Source organism: Cetorhinus maximus, chromosome 11 (genome assembly GCF_964194155.1).
Source record: "Cetorhinus maximus chromosome 11, sCetMax3.hap1.1, whole genome shotgun sequence".
NCBI classification, from domain to species: Eukaryota; Metazoa; Chordata; class Chondrichthyes; order Lamniformes; family Cetorhinidae; genus Cetorhinus; species Cetorhinus maximus.
In genome coordinates this window covers 96,644,808-96,660,629 of record NC_135889.1, presented here as the reverse complement: position 1 = coordinate 96,660,629, position 15,822 = coordinate 96,644,808, and the positions used below count along the sequence as shown (strand labels likewise).

Below are 15,822 nucleotides of genomic sequence, written 5' to 3'. Positions count from 1 at the left end.
TTTAAACAGTGACTGCTAGTTCTAGATTCTCCCACAAGAAGAAACATCCTCTGCACATCCATGCTGTCAAGTCCCATCAAGATCTCCTATGTTTCAGTCACGTCATCTCTTACTCTTCTAAACTCCAGCGGATGCAAGTCTAGTCTGTCCAAACTTTCCTCATAAGACAACCTGCCCTGCCCCTAATACCAACCTGGTATTAGTCTGGTAAACTTTCTCTGGACTGCCTCCAATGCATTTACATCCTTCCTTAAATAAGGTGACCAATACTGTACATTGTATTCCAGATGTGGTCTCACTAGTGCTCTGTTTAACTGAAGCATAGCCTCTCTACTCTTGTATTCAATTCCCCTCGCAATAAATGATAATGTTCTATTAGCTTTCCTAATTACTTTCTGTACCTGCATACTAGCCTTTTGTGATTCATGCACCAAGACACCCAGATCCCTCTGCATCTCAGAGATCTACAATCTCTCACCATTTAGATAATAAGTCTCCCTTTTATTCTTCCTGCCAAAATGAACAATTTCATGTTTTCCCACATTATACTCCAGATGGGCCAGATCTTTGCCCACTCACTTAACCTATCTAGATTTGTTTGTAGCCTTCTTATGTCCTCTTCACAAATTACTTTCCTACCTATCTTTGTGTCATCAGTAAATTTGGCAACCATCCCATCCATCCATTCATCTAAGTCATTTATATAAATTGTAAACAGTTGAGGTCCCAGCACTGATCCCTGTAACACACTACTCATTACATCTTGCCAATCTGAAAAGGCCCATTTATATCTACTCTCTGCTTCCTGTTAGCCAGCTAATCTTCTATACATGTCAATATATTACCCTCATAACATGAGCTTTTATTTTCCGTAATAACTTTTGATGTGACACCTTATCAAATGCCTTCTGAAAATCTAAGTGCAGTACATCCACCTGTTCCCCTTTATCCACAGCACATGTGAATCCTTCAAAGGACTCCAATAAATTGGTTAAATATGATTTCCCTTTCACAAAACCATGTTGACTCTGCCTGATTATCTTGAACTTATCCAAGTGCCCTACTATAGCTTCTTTAATAATGGCTTCTAACATTTTCCCTGTGATGGATGTTAAGCTAACTGGCCTATAGTTTCTCGCTTTCTACCTCCCTCCCTTTTTGAATAGTGGAGTTACATTTGCTATCTTCCAATCTAATGGGACCTTCCCCAAATCTTGGGAATTTTGGAAAAAAATAAAACCAATGCATCAACTATCTCACTAGCCACTTCTTTTAAGACGCTAAGATAAAGTCCATCAGACCCGGGCACTTGTCAGCACACAGCTCCAATAATTTACTCAGTACCGCTTCTCTGGTGATTGTAATTTTCCAGAGTTCCTCCCTCCCTTCCATTTCCTGATTTATGACTGCTTCTGGGATGTTGTTCGTATCCTCTATAGTGAAGACTGATGCAAAATACCTGTTCAATTCATCTGTCATTTCCTTGTTTCCCATTATCAATTCTCCAGACTCACTTTCTATTGGACCAATGCTCACCTTGTTAACTCGTTTCTTTTTAAAATATTTATAGAAGCTTTTACTATTTGTTTTTATATTTCTGGCTATTTCTCTCCTGTACTGTAATTTTTCCCTCCTTATTAATCTTTTACTCATCATTTGCTGTTCCTTATCCTCTATCCAATCTTCTGACCTTCCACCTATCTTTGCACAATTATATGCTTTTTCTTTAAGTTTGATACTATCTTAACCTTTCTAGTAAACCACTGATGGCATATGGTATCCATATACTGAATTCATTAAACTTACAAAGTGGGGTTAACCCATCTTAATTTACTTTGTTTTGTTTGACTTTGGATGGTTGCAGAGTTTAAATCCACAAAGTTGATCAATGCATCTGTACAAATAATTGTTCATTATAGTGTAGAATTAATATACCAGAAGACTAAAGGTCAAAGATTACAATCAAACACAAGAGGAAAATACTGGCCAAAAGTTTTCCATTGGCGAGTTGGGGGCGGGGCCCACTCGCCGATGTGAAAATGATGTGGGATGGCGTTGGGGGGAAACCCCGGACATCATCATACCCCATTTAAATATTTAGGAAGGAGAGTGGACAGCGAAATCCACTGTCTGCCCGCTGACCTGTCAGTGGCCGACTGAGACCACTGACAGGATAATTAAGCCAATTAAAGGCCCTGCCCATCCAACCTTAAGGCTGGCGGGCAAGCCAGGAGCCCCAGCGGGCTTCTGAAAAAACACGAAACATCATCCACTGGCGGGATGAGGTTTCATGTCTGTTTTAAAAAACTTTAATAAGCTTTATGTGATATTTATTAACATGTCCCATCTCGTGTGACATTGTCACATGAGGGGGACATGTTAATAACTTTTTTACTTTTCTATTTTTTAAGTTTATAAAACTTTCAACGGTCTCCCTGAGACAGCACTTAGTCTTAGGGAGCTATGCGCTCTTTCGTGCGCATGCGCGAAAGAGCGCACTTTGACATTTGGGGAATCCCTCCCCCCCTGCACAGGAAGTGCATAGCGCTTCCCATCGTGTGGCCCACTGGGCGGGCCTTATTTGGCCTGCCCACTGAAAATGGCGGCGGGGCCTGTTTTGGCAGCGGCAATCGGCTGCCCGCCTGCCGCTGAGCCAGTGGGGCCCGCCCTTCCATCAAGGGCAAAATTCTGCCCATTGTCAATGTTGAAGGTCTGAAAGTAAAACAGAAAATGCTGGAAATACTCAGCAGGTCAGGCGGCATCAGTGGAGAGAGAAATAGTTAAGTTTCAGCTCGATATCCTGATGAAAAGTCATCAACCTGAAATGTTAACTCTGTTTTTCTCTCCACGGATGCTACCTGACCTGCCGGGTATTTATTTTTATTTCGTTTTTATTTAAAGGACTAGAGCATTAGGAGTAAGAAGGGCAATTAACTTTTTTTGCTTTTAAACAGAAGGTAAGAGACTTGTATGCTAAGTTACTAGGTTGACTATTGAGTGAAAAGTATAAGTAGGTTCACGAAATAACAAAAAGGGGCATGATGATGTTGACTGGAGTCGAGATGTAATAAAAAGGTTTTGAAGGACTTAGTAGCTTTTTCTAGATTGTACCAATTCTTATTTCTAACTAAGATGCCAGTTCAAAATGAGAATGAGGATGCCAAGCTGTGCTGTCTGAAAACACATAAGTCAGTGTTGAATGCAGCCTTTCTACTCAGGTGATACTAACTGCTGAGTTACTTTGTGGTGGCATTTCTTCAACTCATGGTGAGATTTTACCTCACTTAAATCTAACTCTTTGCTGCCAAAAAGATTTAATACTCAACAACCCAACTGTATAATTGATTGATAAAGACTGAAACTCAGTGCAAGTCTTTTTGAAAGATCAGCCATTTAAGTTCAGTCTTCATTTTGATGCAAGCAAAAATCTTGCAAATCAGAAACAGTACAAGGCAACTCTGAAGTTATACAATATGGTAAAGTCCTTGTAGTTGTAGCTTCAAACTTGTCACCAGTGAATTTAGATACAAATATAATATTAAGTTTTCTCTCTTCAATCATAATTTTGTACAGAATTTTAATTTTACATAATATAGTATGTAACATCAGAAATAAAGGTTAGAATGGGATTATGCATTTCATAGGGCTTGATTTTCCCATGTCCTGATCAGACTTCGCCACTAAAATGTACCTTTTCCCCTTATTTTGATCTGCTTTTCTTGCATATTTTCCAATGGATGCACAGGTATGAACAAACCAGGTACTAGTATAGAAATATTAAAAAGGTGAAGAATATACAATTTTACCTAGACTAATTGGCAAAGGGGAGGGATAAGGTGGTTAGCCTATTAGTGTTACCTCTGGGTAAATGCATAGACTCTTTTGGGTATCCCTGCAAATATCTGGGTTGAGATTTGGAGCCATTCATGCAGTGAATGAATGGACCAATGGGAGATGGCATTCAATGCCAAAAGATGTTATGTCATGCGCATTAACAACAAAAAGGATTGACCAACAGATAACCCTAAGTTCTGTAATCAAATTCTCCAACAGGTAGATACACAAGCATACCTGAGGGTGCATCTTAAAAACAATCTTCAATGGAAGTTCCACGTCTAGCAGATAATATCCAAAGCCAACAGGGTTCTTGGATTTCTGAGGAGGAATCAAAAATATTAGCTATAGTTTACCAAACCTTTGTTCATCCGATCTTGGAGTATGCAAATTGTATGTGGGATCCTTATATGGCCAGGTTGAAGTGATCCAAAGGCATGTTGCACGATTCTGCACAAATCAGTATTGGAAATACACCAGTGCCTCATCTTTGGTCAAAGATTCAGTATAGGAATCACTGCAGCAAAGAAGGGAGAAAAATAGACTCAGCGTGTTCTATAAAATATGGAATGGCTGGTGGAAATTGCCAGAAAACAAGTACCTGGTGCCCTCTGGCATTGACACAACATGAGGTAGCCATCTCCCACAAGCTACAAAGATCACTTGTTCCTAAGAAAGTGTATCAACAATCTTTCTTCCCATGGACAATCCCACAATGAAACAAGCTGCCAAAGGAAATAGTCACAGCCCCATCATTTGTAATTTTCAACACCCAGCTTTAGATCATTTCCATTTCAAAGTTTTCATTATCTGGACAACCATTTCATGCCTGGTTTAGGTAGCAGTACCCAGATAAATGTTGGTGGAGTACCGATATTAGTCTGTAATGCCGACACAACTCAAGCAGAAGCAGAATGACATGGGGTAGAAATGTTACTCTCGTGCCTTTAAGTGCACCAAATGCTGAACTACCAGCCTACTAATTCTTAGGGTGTTCAAGTAAAATTTATTTTCAAAACAAAAACAGAATTACCTGGAAAAACTCAGCAGGTCTGGCAGCATCGGCGGAGAAGAAATCAGTTAACCGATGCTGCCAGACCTGCTGAGTTTTTCCAGGTAATTCTGTTTTTGTTTTGGATTTCCAGCATCCGCAGTAGCTTTTAGCTTTTTGTTTTTAAAATTTATTTTCCTTGTTTTTAAGTTTTAATGCTTTTCCAACCAGAGAGAAGCTGCTGCATTAAGTATTGCTTCACATCTTCTAAATGCCAAAATGAAAACAGAATGATCAGTCAGTTTCAAACCAGTTTGTTTTCCATTCATTGTGGGTTTGTTGGATAACATTTTGCTGCATGGGCAAACTGTGGCAAATGAACACGTTTGAATCCAACAAATATATAAAATATCAAACAGTTTGGCCATGCAAAGTTGTGTGATGTAAATGTGATTCATTATTTTGGGTTACTTTTTTCCAGATTAGTCAGTAGATTTTGTACAAGATGAACATGATTATGCCAATTATTATTGGAGAAGAAATTAAATATACCTAACCTTGATGTTTATAGGAATGACGTGGTTGTTTTTTCAGCTGTAAGCAGTGTGGAAGTCATTGTACAGCATGGTCTAGACACTCCCGAAGGGTTAGCTGTGGACTGGATTGCCGGAAACATCTACTGGATAGACAGCAAAATGGAGCAGATTGAAGTAGCAAAACTGGATGGCAAAATGAGGACTACCTTAATCGCAGGTTCTATGGTGTATCCACGGGCCATAGCTTTGGATCCTCGATATGGGTTAGTTTGCAAATCTTGTTTTACAGAAAACTGAAAATAAAGTACTTCACTGCATCATTTTTATGTTGCATGTGAAACACAGGGAAAAAGGGATGTTGCTGCAATAAAGGTTTTTTAGCTTTTAATTAGCAAGATAAAAAAACATAGCTGCCATTTTTGAGTCCTGGAGGATAAGGTAATAGAGATTAATTGTTTGCAAAATATAATATGGTAAGAAACTAAAAGGGGCAGAGAAGCAATGCAATCTGAGAAATCGGGTGCATAAATCACTAAAAATAGTAAGACAAGTTATTAACGTCATTGTTATGACCAAGTTAGGAGAGGTGAACTGGCTCCTCTCTTTATCCACTGCTGGGTTGGTTATAACACAATTTGAATTTAAAAGAGAGGTGATAATGCCAATTCAATGTATATGCTTAACTGTATGTAGCTCAGCTAGCCACATTCCTTAAGCTAACAAGTAAAGAGTTTGTTAAATTGCGAACACTCACTCAGACAAAAATGCAGAAATTATTAACAGAAGGTTTTATGTGTACAAATATGTCCAACTACCTACTAATGCAAAGAAACACACAGATAACCCTCCCAAGCATGAAAAAGAGATAAAGTTCTACAGAGCATCAGATCATACCAACTTGGCCAAGTAACAAGTGAGGTCAGAAAAACAATTATTCATGGATTATCCAGGTGCCTGTTTATACCTGAAGGGTCACTTTCCACAGTAGCTATTGATACTTGGAGTTTTCACTTGAGCAGTCAGTCTACAGGTGAGGCTGGCAGATTCACTTTTTTTTCTCTTGGGGACAGTGGTGTTGATTCAGAATCCTCCCTTAAGAACTCTTGGTTTACAACAATCAGGTCTTCAGGTGGGTTTTCAAATCACAAACAGCTCTGCTTTGATGAGAGATGTTGTAGAAAAAAAAAAGAGATAGGGTAAGGCTGTTGCCCTTGTGAAAGTCTCTCTGACTTCAAATCCGCTATCTTTTACACCCAAGAGCTAGGTAACGTAACCTCTCTCTGGTTTCAATCTGGGCTTAACCGGCTTATCTTTGCCACTGTCTTTGAGAGCTCCTTGGACCCTGTATCTCTGTAAAGCAGCTTGTGTTCTGTGCAAATGCAATATAATTGTTGCTGTAAGCCAGTGCCCTTAGCGAAAATGTTCTTCTCAAAAAGTTCTATCTGGATATATGAAACATATGTCCAGCTGATGACATTGTTAATTAATATTTTATATAACAAGTCTTCATCATAAAGAGTGAAAATGAAGTACTGGTTTTCACTTTTTGATGCATATAGGGAGAATAGAATAGAAGAATATAAGGGTGAGGTGGCAATAGATAATTTGAGTGTGAGGAAACTTCTGAGGAATACAACCATTTGGAATGAATGGACTGTTCTGTGCTATAGATTTTAAGTAATTATTTATAAAATGATAACTAAGCATAGCTTCTATTTCAAACTACTTTCAAACATCAACTTTCAAATAGCTTAAAAAGCTCAAAAATTAATTCCATGAAGTTATGGCAATTATTATTTGCACAATACATATTCTATAATAATTAATCTCCTGTGTTGTTGTGATGCATAGTTTGAAGCATGGCACAGAATTTTGCTCTTGACTGGGGTGCTCGGCGTGGGTGGGCGAGGGTGGTCGGGAAGCCAACTACCGCCCGCGATCAGCACCGAACCGCGATTTCACGCTAGCGGGCCAATTAAGGCCCGCCCAGCGTGAAACACGAGCAGCAGTGCTGAGTGCTGAGCACTGCCTGTTCAGGGAGGTGGGGGGCGGGGGGCGCTGGGGGAGGAGGGCGAGCGGGCCGAGCCCGAACTTTACATATGCAGGCGAGTGAGCGCTTCATAATCACCCTGAGGCACAGAGCTGCCTCAGGGAGGTGAAGCGATATAAAAAGAAAATGTAATGAAACATGTCCCCTCATGGGACGTGCTATTTATGAAAAATCAAAGTTTGTATTTTATTTTTATTTGCTTTAGGAAACCTCACCCCACCCGTGGATGAGATTTCCAAAAAAATGAAAAGGCTGTTTGGCCTTTTCGCCTGCCCACCAGCCGTTAGGTTGGACGGCCAGCGAAAAATTGAATTTAATTGATTACGTAATGGCCTCAACAGGCCTTTTAATTGTCGGCGGGCGTGCTGCCAACTCTGGCGCGCACCCGCTGAACGAACTATTGCCGGACTGCACGTTGATGTCGGCACACTCGGCCGACGTCAACACGTGACGTTTCATGCTCGAGCGGGCTGGGCACGCGCGCACCCGCTGAGCGAACATTTCTGCCCATGGTTATGTTTAGTTGCTAATTCTGGCTGGTTCCTTTAAGTCCACTGTCCAGTTACTTCCAACTGTGGTGGGTGGGTTGATAGATAGCTATTTAACTCCTGTGATAAATCAGAGTTTTATTGTTTTTGGTGAGGGAATTTATGCCAATTTCCAGGTGCTTGTAAATTTCCAGTTTGAGATCAGAAAAAAATAGCATTCCTTTTCTTTTCAACACTCAACGTTTACAGGTTCTTTAGTACTTTGAAATATGACATCTGGAATCTGACGAATGCTCTAAAAATGTATATTTGGTGTATATTATATATCAAGTACACACACCTATACCCATTAGTTGATCTTCCATTGAACAGAGAAAGTCAAGATCAAATACATTGATCAGATCAAACAGAATTAGAAGCTAGGGATAGGTTTGGACTGGGAAAGAGAACAGGAGGGAGGGACAGAGTAACAGAATGGGAGGGGAAAAGAGAAAAAAGGCAGAAGAGGGAAGATCAGGAGAGGAGGGTAGAAGTAGTGAGAAAAAGAAGGAATGTAGGATTGCCAGAAATAGTCAAGCTGAATGATCATAAAGGAGCAAATGTACTGAAAGTACCTTAGTTGATGGTGATTATCTTCCCTAAACAGGGCATAATACAGGACGTATTTTAGTGTTTGTGGAAAGGGAGAGGACCTTTTAGATCATGGAAGGGGCAGCCAGAAGAACTAGTTTTATTGGTGATTGCGGCAGAAAGGAAGAGTTAATTAGATGTGACTCTGAGTTTGGTGTTCCTAGAGATGCCAGTGGCAACTTTGTGACAAGTGTATGTTTTTCTTGCTGACATTCCTATCACTGAGCCCAGAGAGATAAGAATCTGTTTCATTTGGCTGTGCATCACCATGGGTGGAATCGCCCCAGAATTGCACTAAGTGCAGTGGCGAGCGTGTAAAACAACGTATTACCTGTCGGCCACAATGGCGGGTTTTCGCACCATATCATCCCCTTCCCGCCTCATTATTTATGCAGTCATGGAAAACACACTGTTGCACTGGTGGGCTTCCTCCAATTCACCTGCCATGCCTTCACCTCGCCACTTCCTCACGCCGGGTGCCATATTTGAACGGCAGCCGCGCACACGGCTCTCAGTGCTTGCAGCCCAGGGCGGCTGCACAGAAAACATGGCCCCAAAAGGCAAGAGGACTGCAGGCCATCGTTTTTCTGATGTGCCCCTGGAACATCTTTTGGACACCATGGAGGGCCACCGCAATGTCCTCTACCCCTGCAGGAGGCCCATCAATGTCTCCACTCCAGCTTGGGAGGTGGTGGCAGAGGTGGTCAGGGCCAACACTGCACACAAGAGGTTCACCATCCAGTGCAGAAAGAGGTTGAATGATCTCATCTGTGCCAGGGTAAGGCAACCATCTCATCACTCTAAACTCACACACTCAAGCCCATCACATATTCACTGGCATCTCGCTCACTGCCAGCTCAAGGGACATCGCCGTTCACTCTCTCACACAAACCCTCACATCTCCATCTGGCGTCACCTCCTCTGGAGACTGCCTCCTCAGCCCTCACCCTCTTGAGGCCACTTGCACAGATCAACATGTGACCCCAGACACACCCTGTGATACCCCCCTTCCCCAGTACAGCCCCATCCCTGCAGCCTCTTCCCTTGCCTAAGGCCACTTCTGCCCCTTCCCCAAGCAAGTCCTGCAGCCATTGAAAAACCCACCTCCCCCACCCCCACTTTATGGCCGGTCTGATATGTAGAGACCTTCCTGTGAGCCCCCCTAAAAATGATATGGTGCTGCCTGAGAAACCTGGCGCTGATGAGCCCGAAGCAAAGAAGGCAAACAAACCTCGAAGTCCCGAATGAAGTGCAGCTCGCCAGGTGCACGTCGCTTATGTTCAGTTGTGGAATACGGTGGGGTGCAATCACCCCGACGTGCCTGGATGATCCAACGTGGCAGGATGATTCCAGCAGGCAGGCAAGGTGATGAGATGCAAATGTACTGAAAATAGGTTCCCGATGTTGGACGATGGGAAAGGTGGCCCGCCATTGTCGGGCGAAGTGGACAATCGCAAACTGGTTTCACGATGGTCTAAAACCGATTTTTGGCCTCCTCGCAATATTGTCCGCTCACGCCTGCCATGACCCCCGACGCCAACGGGGTGGGGGGGGAGGGTGGGGGGTGGAAAATTCCTGCCCATGTCCGCAAAAAATTATTTTTATTATTGATTATTTAGTAAGAATTTTCTTTAGTTCTACAGCAGAATTTGAAAGTAATTTTGAATTGGGTTACTGTCGCCACTGTGTTGTAGATTGAGAATCTGTGATCAGTGATGTAAAAAAAATGCATAAAATGTGTTAAAAGGCAAATGCCATAATTGCAAAATGGACTTCAATGAATATTGAGTGTTTTTCAGACAACATTTTTCCTGTGTGGGTAAAATATTGAAAGCCTGGGTTTGAATTAATGAAAGATCTAAAATGTTAATGATAAATTACACGCTTGTAGGATCTCTTTGTCATCAAGTTCACTGGATTGTTTCAGGAGATGGGGTGAAACATGATCAGGATTATGTCAATTATTGTTGCATTTGATGGCTAAAGTTTATAAAAGGAATGCACCATTGCACTAGTTGGGTGGTAACCTTGTTCTAAAATGGGCAGACGACCTGTTCTGTCAGGTTGCTGCCCATGTGACAATGTTTTAAATTACTCTGTTTGCAAACCATGAAATTTGTCCAGATGACCTGCATTTATGTTTTTTCCAGCTGTAACCAATGTGCAAGTTGCATGATTAGGCAGCTCATTATTTGAATTATAAGATATTTTCCATAAGAATTCATTGCTTCACTTTTTAACATTAAGGCCTTTGGGTGAATTTCTACACTGATCAAGGTGAAGGGTGTTGACGCTGAGGAATGGAACAATTGTTCTGGAATTCACTTCCTTGAACTGATTTCATACGTATGTTGGGCCAGCACAGGATTGAATTTAGCAATAGGGCCTCACATGAGCAAATAGCCAGTTAGCATTCGTAGAAAAGGATCACATATGAATAAATGGAGAGCCCAATACCCAGGAGAACCTGTTGATTCATTCATCAATGATCTGTACGGGATAGCAGAAGTTTGGAAATATGGAGATTTAAAATCGGAACTCATCAGAGAGAGAATAGTGGTAGGAGTAGCAGATGGCACACTCTCTGACACCCTGCAAGCAAAGGAAGATCTAACTCTGGAAAAGGCAATCCAGAGAGTTAGACAGTCAGAACTCTGATCAGTACGGGACCATTTTAAGGGGAGAGAATAAATCATGCAGAGGCCAATCCATAGTTCAGCTAGTTAAACAACAAAGACACAGGAATACTCCAGGCCAGGGAAACCAATATCCAAACCAGCCAGTAAATCAACCATGCCAATGTTATGCGGCAAAGCGCCCCCCACAGGTGAGATCGGTATCCTGCAATTTCAGCCCAGTGCTTTCAGTGCAACAGGATTGGACACCATGGCAAGCTGTGCAGGGCAAAATCTCTTTATCCATGATGTCAAGCCTGCTAGCCCGGAAGACAGCCAGCCATATTTTTTGGGTGAGGTCAAAGATCTTGGCTTCTCATTTTGGAAAGTGGACATTTCAGTCAATGGCCATTTAACAAATTTTTAATTAGACACAGGAGCCAGCGTAACAGTCCTGCCGAACAAAGAACCATGGCTAAAATACTTCTGGCTTCAGACAACAGACACACCACTCTATGGGCCCAGAGGAATCCATCTTCTACTCATTGGTATGATCCTAGAACGACTAAACTATGGCAGCAAACAGATCTTTGAGCTGATGTGTGTCATTTGTCATCAGCCTTTCTCTCTCCTGAGCAGGGATGCCTGTGTAGCCTTGGATCTCCTCAAAATGGCAGATGATGTTAAGCAACCAGAATTGCATGTCCCTGAGCACTCAAACAAAAAAGAGACTCTAAACTGGGACTTGAGCTCTGAACTGTCTTCTCCCTTTGCGGGGCAGGTTTGTCCATCCTCATTACAGGTGCCAGAAAACCTTCAATGGTCAGACCAGCCAGCCACCCAAGAGGTGACCATGATGCCTCCAGTGCAGGATGTAAAAGAGAGAGATCAGCAGTCTGATGAGCCTCAATCTCTAGCTCTGACCACGTTTCAGCAGGTCAACACTACAACGACTGAACACACGCTGCAACTCCCAGCCAACATGCCAAAGCCGAAAGACTTGCTGGAACCAGATAGCAGCCGTGCATTACCAACAGCAAAAAGCAGAGGTGGGCGTATTACTAAACCTCCTGCTCGACATGGGAATGCTCTTCCTCAGCCACAGGGGACATTGAGACGATCCATATGATGACAGAAAAAGCGAAAGAAGCAACAAAGAGATGAGCGCAATGGTCGTTCACCCTGCAAGAACCGAGTTAGAGTAGCAGCAACCACCGGTCAATGCAACAGCCGAACGAACTAAATGCAGTTCAACATGGAGGAATGGAAGGAAAGGATGAAGAGGTACCCAGATGCCAGCTGAACCTCCAAACCAAAAGAATGCACCAGCAACAACAGAGCTTACCACTACTCCGACAGTGGTGCAGACAAGATATAGAAGGGTTATAAGGCCACCAGGCTGCCTGAACCTTTGAATTCAAGGACTTGAAGGATTGAGGTGGGATAGTAATAATGTAGTAATAGTAATAATGTAGTAATAACTGATGATGTTGTTATAACAGTGTAAGGCATGAAGTAAACTAGAATAACACTAAATACATTGGATAACGTCTTTGTGGGGAGGTGTGATATAAGGATTTGGCACATGTAGGGTTAATGTGGACTGAGTATAGAACCACCCACACAGTGATGTAAGAGAACACATGACTCTCACCTTGGAGTCAGTGCAATGTTGGATAGTGCCACATGCAGACCCAAGCATGGGGACAATTCCTGGCTTGTAGCCTCTACTACATCTTTATAAATAGTTCTAATAGCTAATAAAGCCTTACAGTTAACCAACTTCACACTATGAAGGCTTCATTAAAACCCACATGAGCTGTAACCAACGCCCCACAACAGTAGTTATGGAAAGAGGGGAAAATAAAGACTACACCTGGTCAACTTCGCCCCATAATCTGGTCCACCATTAATTATAGTAGTTCCTTAGGATATGTATTTGAAAGTTGAAAAAAATGAATGTCTCTTGCTTAAAAAATAACGCACTTAACACCAGGTATAATCAACAAAATGTTGCTCATCACTTGTTTAATTTGTGTTTTTGTTATATTCTCTGTCTGCAATGACATCTAAAACATAACACTTCAAATAGTTGGACCAATATTCTTTGATGCATGCTGTTCGTGCAATATATAGATATGAGAAAGCATTCAGTTCTCTTTCTTTAATTTATGCTAGGAACTGCCATGGAAACTTAGAAGCGACCAGATTATGTGGAGGTTGTCATACTATTTTTATCCCTTTCCTTAGTCTGCTACATGGACTTTCTTACAATAATTATAGTCATGGGCCCTGTCATCGCAGGACAGAGTTCAAGACATCCACACCAAAAAAAAGAAACTCAGAATGATCAGAAATGCATAAAATACCCCAATTGACTCATTGTCAATTAAAGAGTTCATTTTTAAACCTATCTCATTTATTTTACTGCTCTACAGTCTTGGTGGATGGTCTCTAAAAGAATAGGAGGACATGGATGGTCATGGATAAGTAACTTCAACAAAGAAACTGGGACAAGAATAAAGAGAAACAAAAATGTCTTCATAAAAGTTAAAGGAATGGATTTTTTCTTGATTAATGCTGTGACCCAAACATTTTTTTTTCATGTGCATCTGGCGATTGTGTTCACTGGCAAATCAATGTTCAGCAAATAAAAACGAAAATACCTGGAAAAACTCAGCAGGTCTGACAGCATCTGCGGAGAGGAACACAGTTAACGTTTCGAGTCCGTATGACTCTTCACCAGTTCTGTTGAAGTGGGGTATTTTGAAGCGAAATCAGCTGTCCGCCCGCCGACCTGTCAATGGCCAATTGAGCCCATTGACAGGCTAATTAAAGTACTTAAAGACCTGCCTGGCCAACCTTAAGGCTGGCGGGCAGGCCAAGAGCCCCAGCGGGATCCAGATTATTGATGAAACTTCATTTTTCATGTCCATTTTGTACAAAAATAATAAAGTTCATGTGTTCTTTATTAACATGTCCCATCTCATGTGACATTATCACATGAGGGGGACATGTTAATTTTTTAACGTTTCTATTTTTAAACTTTACCAGTAGTCAGTAGTCTCCCTGAGGCAGGACTTTGGCTCAGGGAAAAGTGTGCTCTTTCGCGCACATGCGCGAAAGAGTGCACTTTGACAGATGTGGAATCCCTCCTCCCCCACCCCCCGCACAGGAAGCGCTTAGCACTTCCCATCGGAGATGCCTAAGGCCCGCCCAACTAAAATGGCAGTAGGGCCCGTTTCAGTGGCAGGGGTTGGCTGCCCACCCGCTGCCGAGCCGGTGGGGCCCGCCCGCCATCCAAGGGCAAGATTCTGCCCTAAGTGTGGTGACGGGCGGGATAAGTGGTGCATTTCCCGCTGGGCGGCAGGGCAGATTCTCGTGCCCAATTGTACGCTTGGAACCTCATTAAATTATGCACTGGTGAGCCACTCTCCGAATCAGCGCACACACTGATTCATCTGCCCGCCGTCACCTTATGGGGTCAAATGTCCAAGCGTCATATTTAAACACCACCCGAACACACATATTCACTCTCTGCAGCCCAGCTATGGGGTCTGCACATCCTGAGATGGCTCCAGGAGAAAGAAGCCATGCGCCCACAGATTCAGCCATGACTCCCTGGTGACTCTCCTCAATGCCATCCGCAAACACCGAGACGTCTTCTTCCTGAGGATGGAACTAGGAAGTCCACCAATGTCACCTCGCCAGCCTGGGAGGGGGTTGCAGAAAAGGTCTGTGCCACTGGGGCCCAAACAAGAAATGCCCTGCAGTTCAAGAAGAAAGTGAATGATCTAATCTGCTCCACCAGGTTAAGCCTTCCTTCTGCTCACTCCAAACGCACACTTTCATAATGGCATCAGGCACTCAAAGTGTTAAACTCCTCAGGAATCTCACACACTATCAGTGGAGGAGACACCAGTACTGAATGTCTCACTTTAACATCATCACCATCTCATCTATAATCCTGCACAAACAGCATCTTCAGCCCTTACTGGAAAGGGCTCAGCGCACACAGCAGGCATGCATGCTTTCCAACCTCTCCTCCATCCTTTCTCATCACATTCCATCCATCTGTCTTCATGCAGGCCAAGTTGGCTCACAACAAGAGGAAGAGATCCCAGATGGGACGAGGGAAGGCGGGCATCCAGGAACTAACTCACCTCAAGGAGGAGGCAACAGAATTCGCAGGGGAGGACAGGGATCACTCCTGATGCGAAGGCGAGATCGTTTCCCACCCCAGCAACCCGTTACGGATGAGCTCTCCATTAGTGGGTCACGTCCTGACATTCACAGTGAGTGACAGGCAATGCTGCATTGTGCCTGCTCGTGAACTAAATCTCTCTCCTCTCTCTTACAGGCACAAGCAGGCCCAGACAGAGGCCCAGCCAGACTATCAGCCCCAGCCCCAAGTCGGATGAGGATCCAGTCAATGAAGAGCCCTCACTGCGTTCACTTGCACCCTGCATCAGCACAGAGGCACACGCCTCGGTGGGTCCTAGATCTAGATTAGGCTCAGGGTCACTTTCTGGGGAACACCTCACTGACGCATCCTCACTTCAGTCGGAGTATCTGGCACTCAAAGGAGTGCTGAAGAATTGACACCTGCTGAGTCCGAGTCAGATGATGAACCTTGGAAACAGCCGTGGTGCACACACTAGAGATGAAAAGATGCAAG

General features: G+C 43.0%; 1 protein-coding gene across 1 annotated transcript in view; it reads left to right on the top strand.

Moving 5' to 3' along the window:
* LOC144686788 (low-density lipoprotein receptor-related protein 1-like) overlaps positions 1-15,822 on the top strand; it is a 1,926,687-nt gene that overhangs the window by 1,152,863 nt on the left and 758,002 nt on the right. The window contains exon 25 of the mRNA XM_078552493.1: positions 5,420-5,624. Coding sequence (XP_078408619.1) covers positions 5,420-5,624 — 205 coding nt within the window. The remainder of the gene's footprint in view (positions 1-5,419; positions 5,625-15,822) is intronic.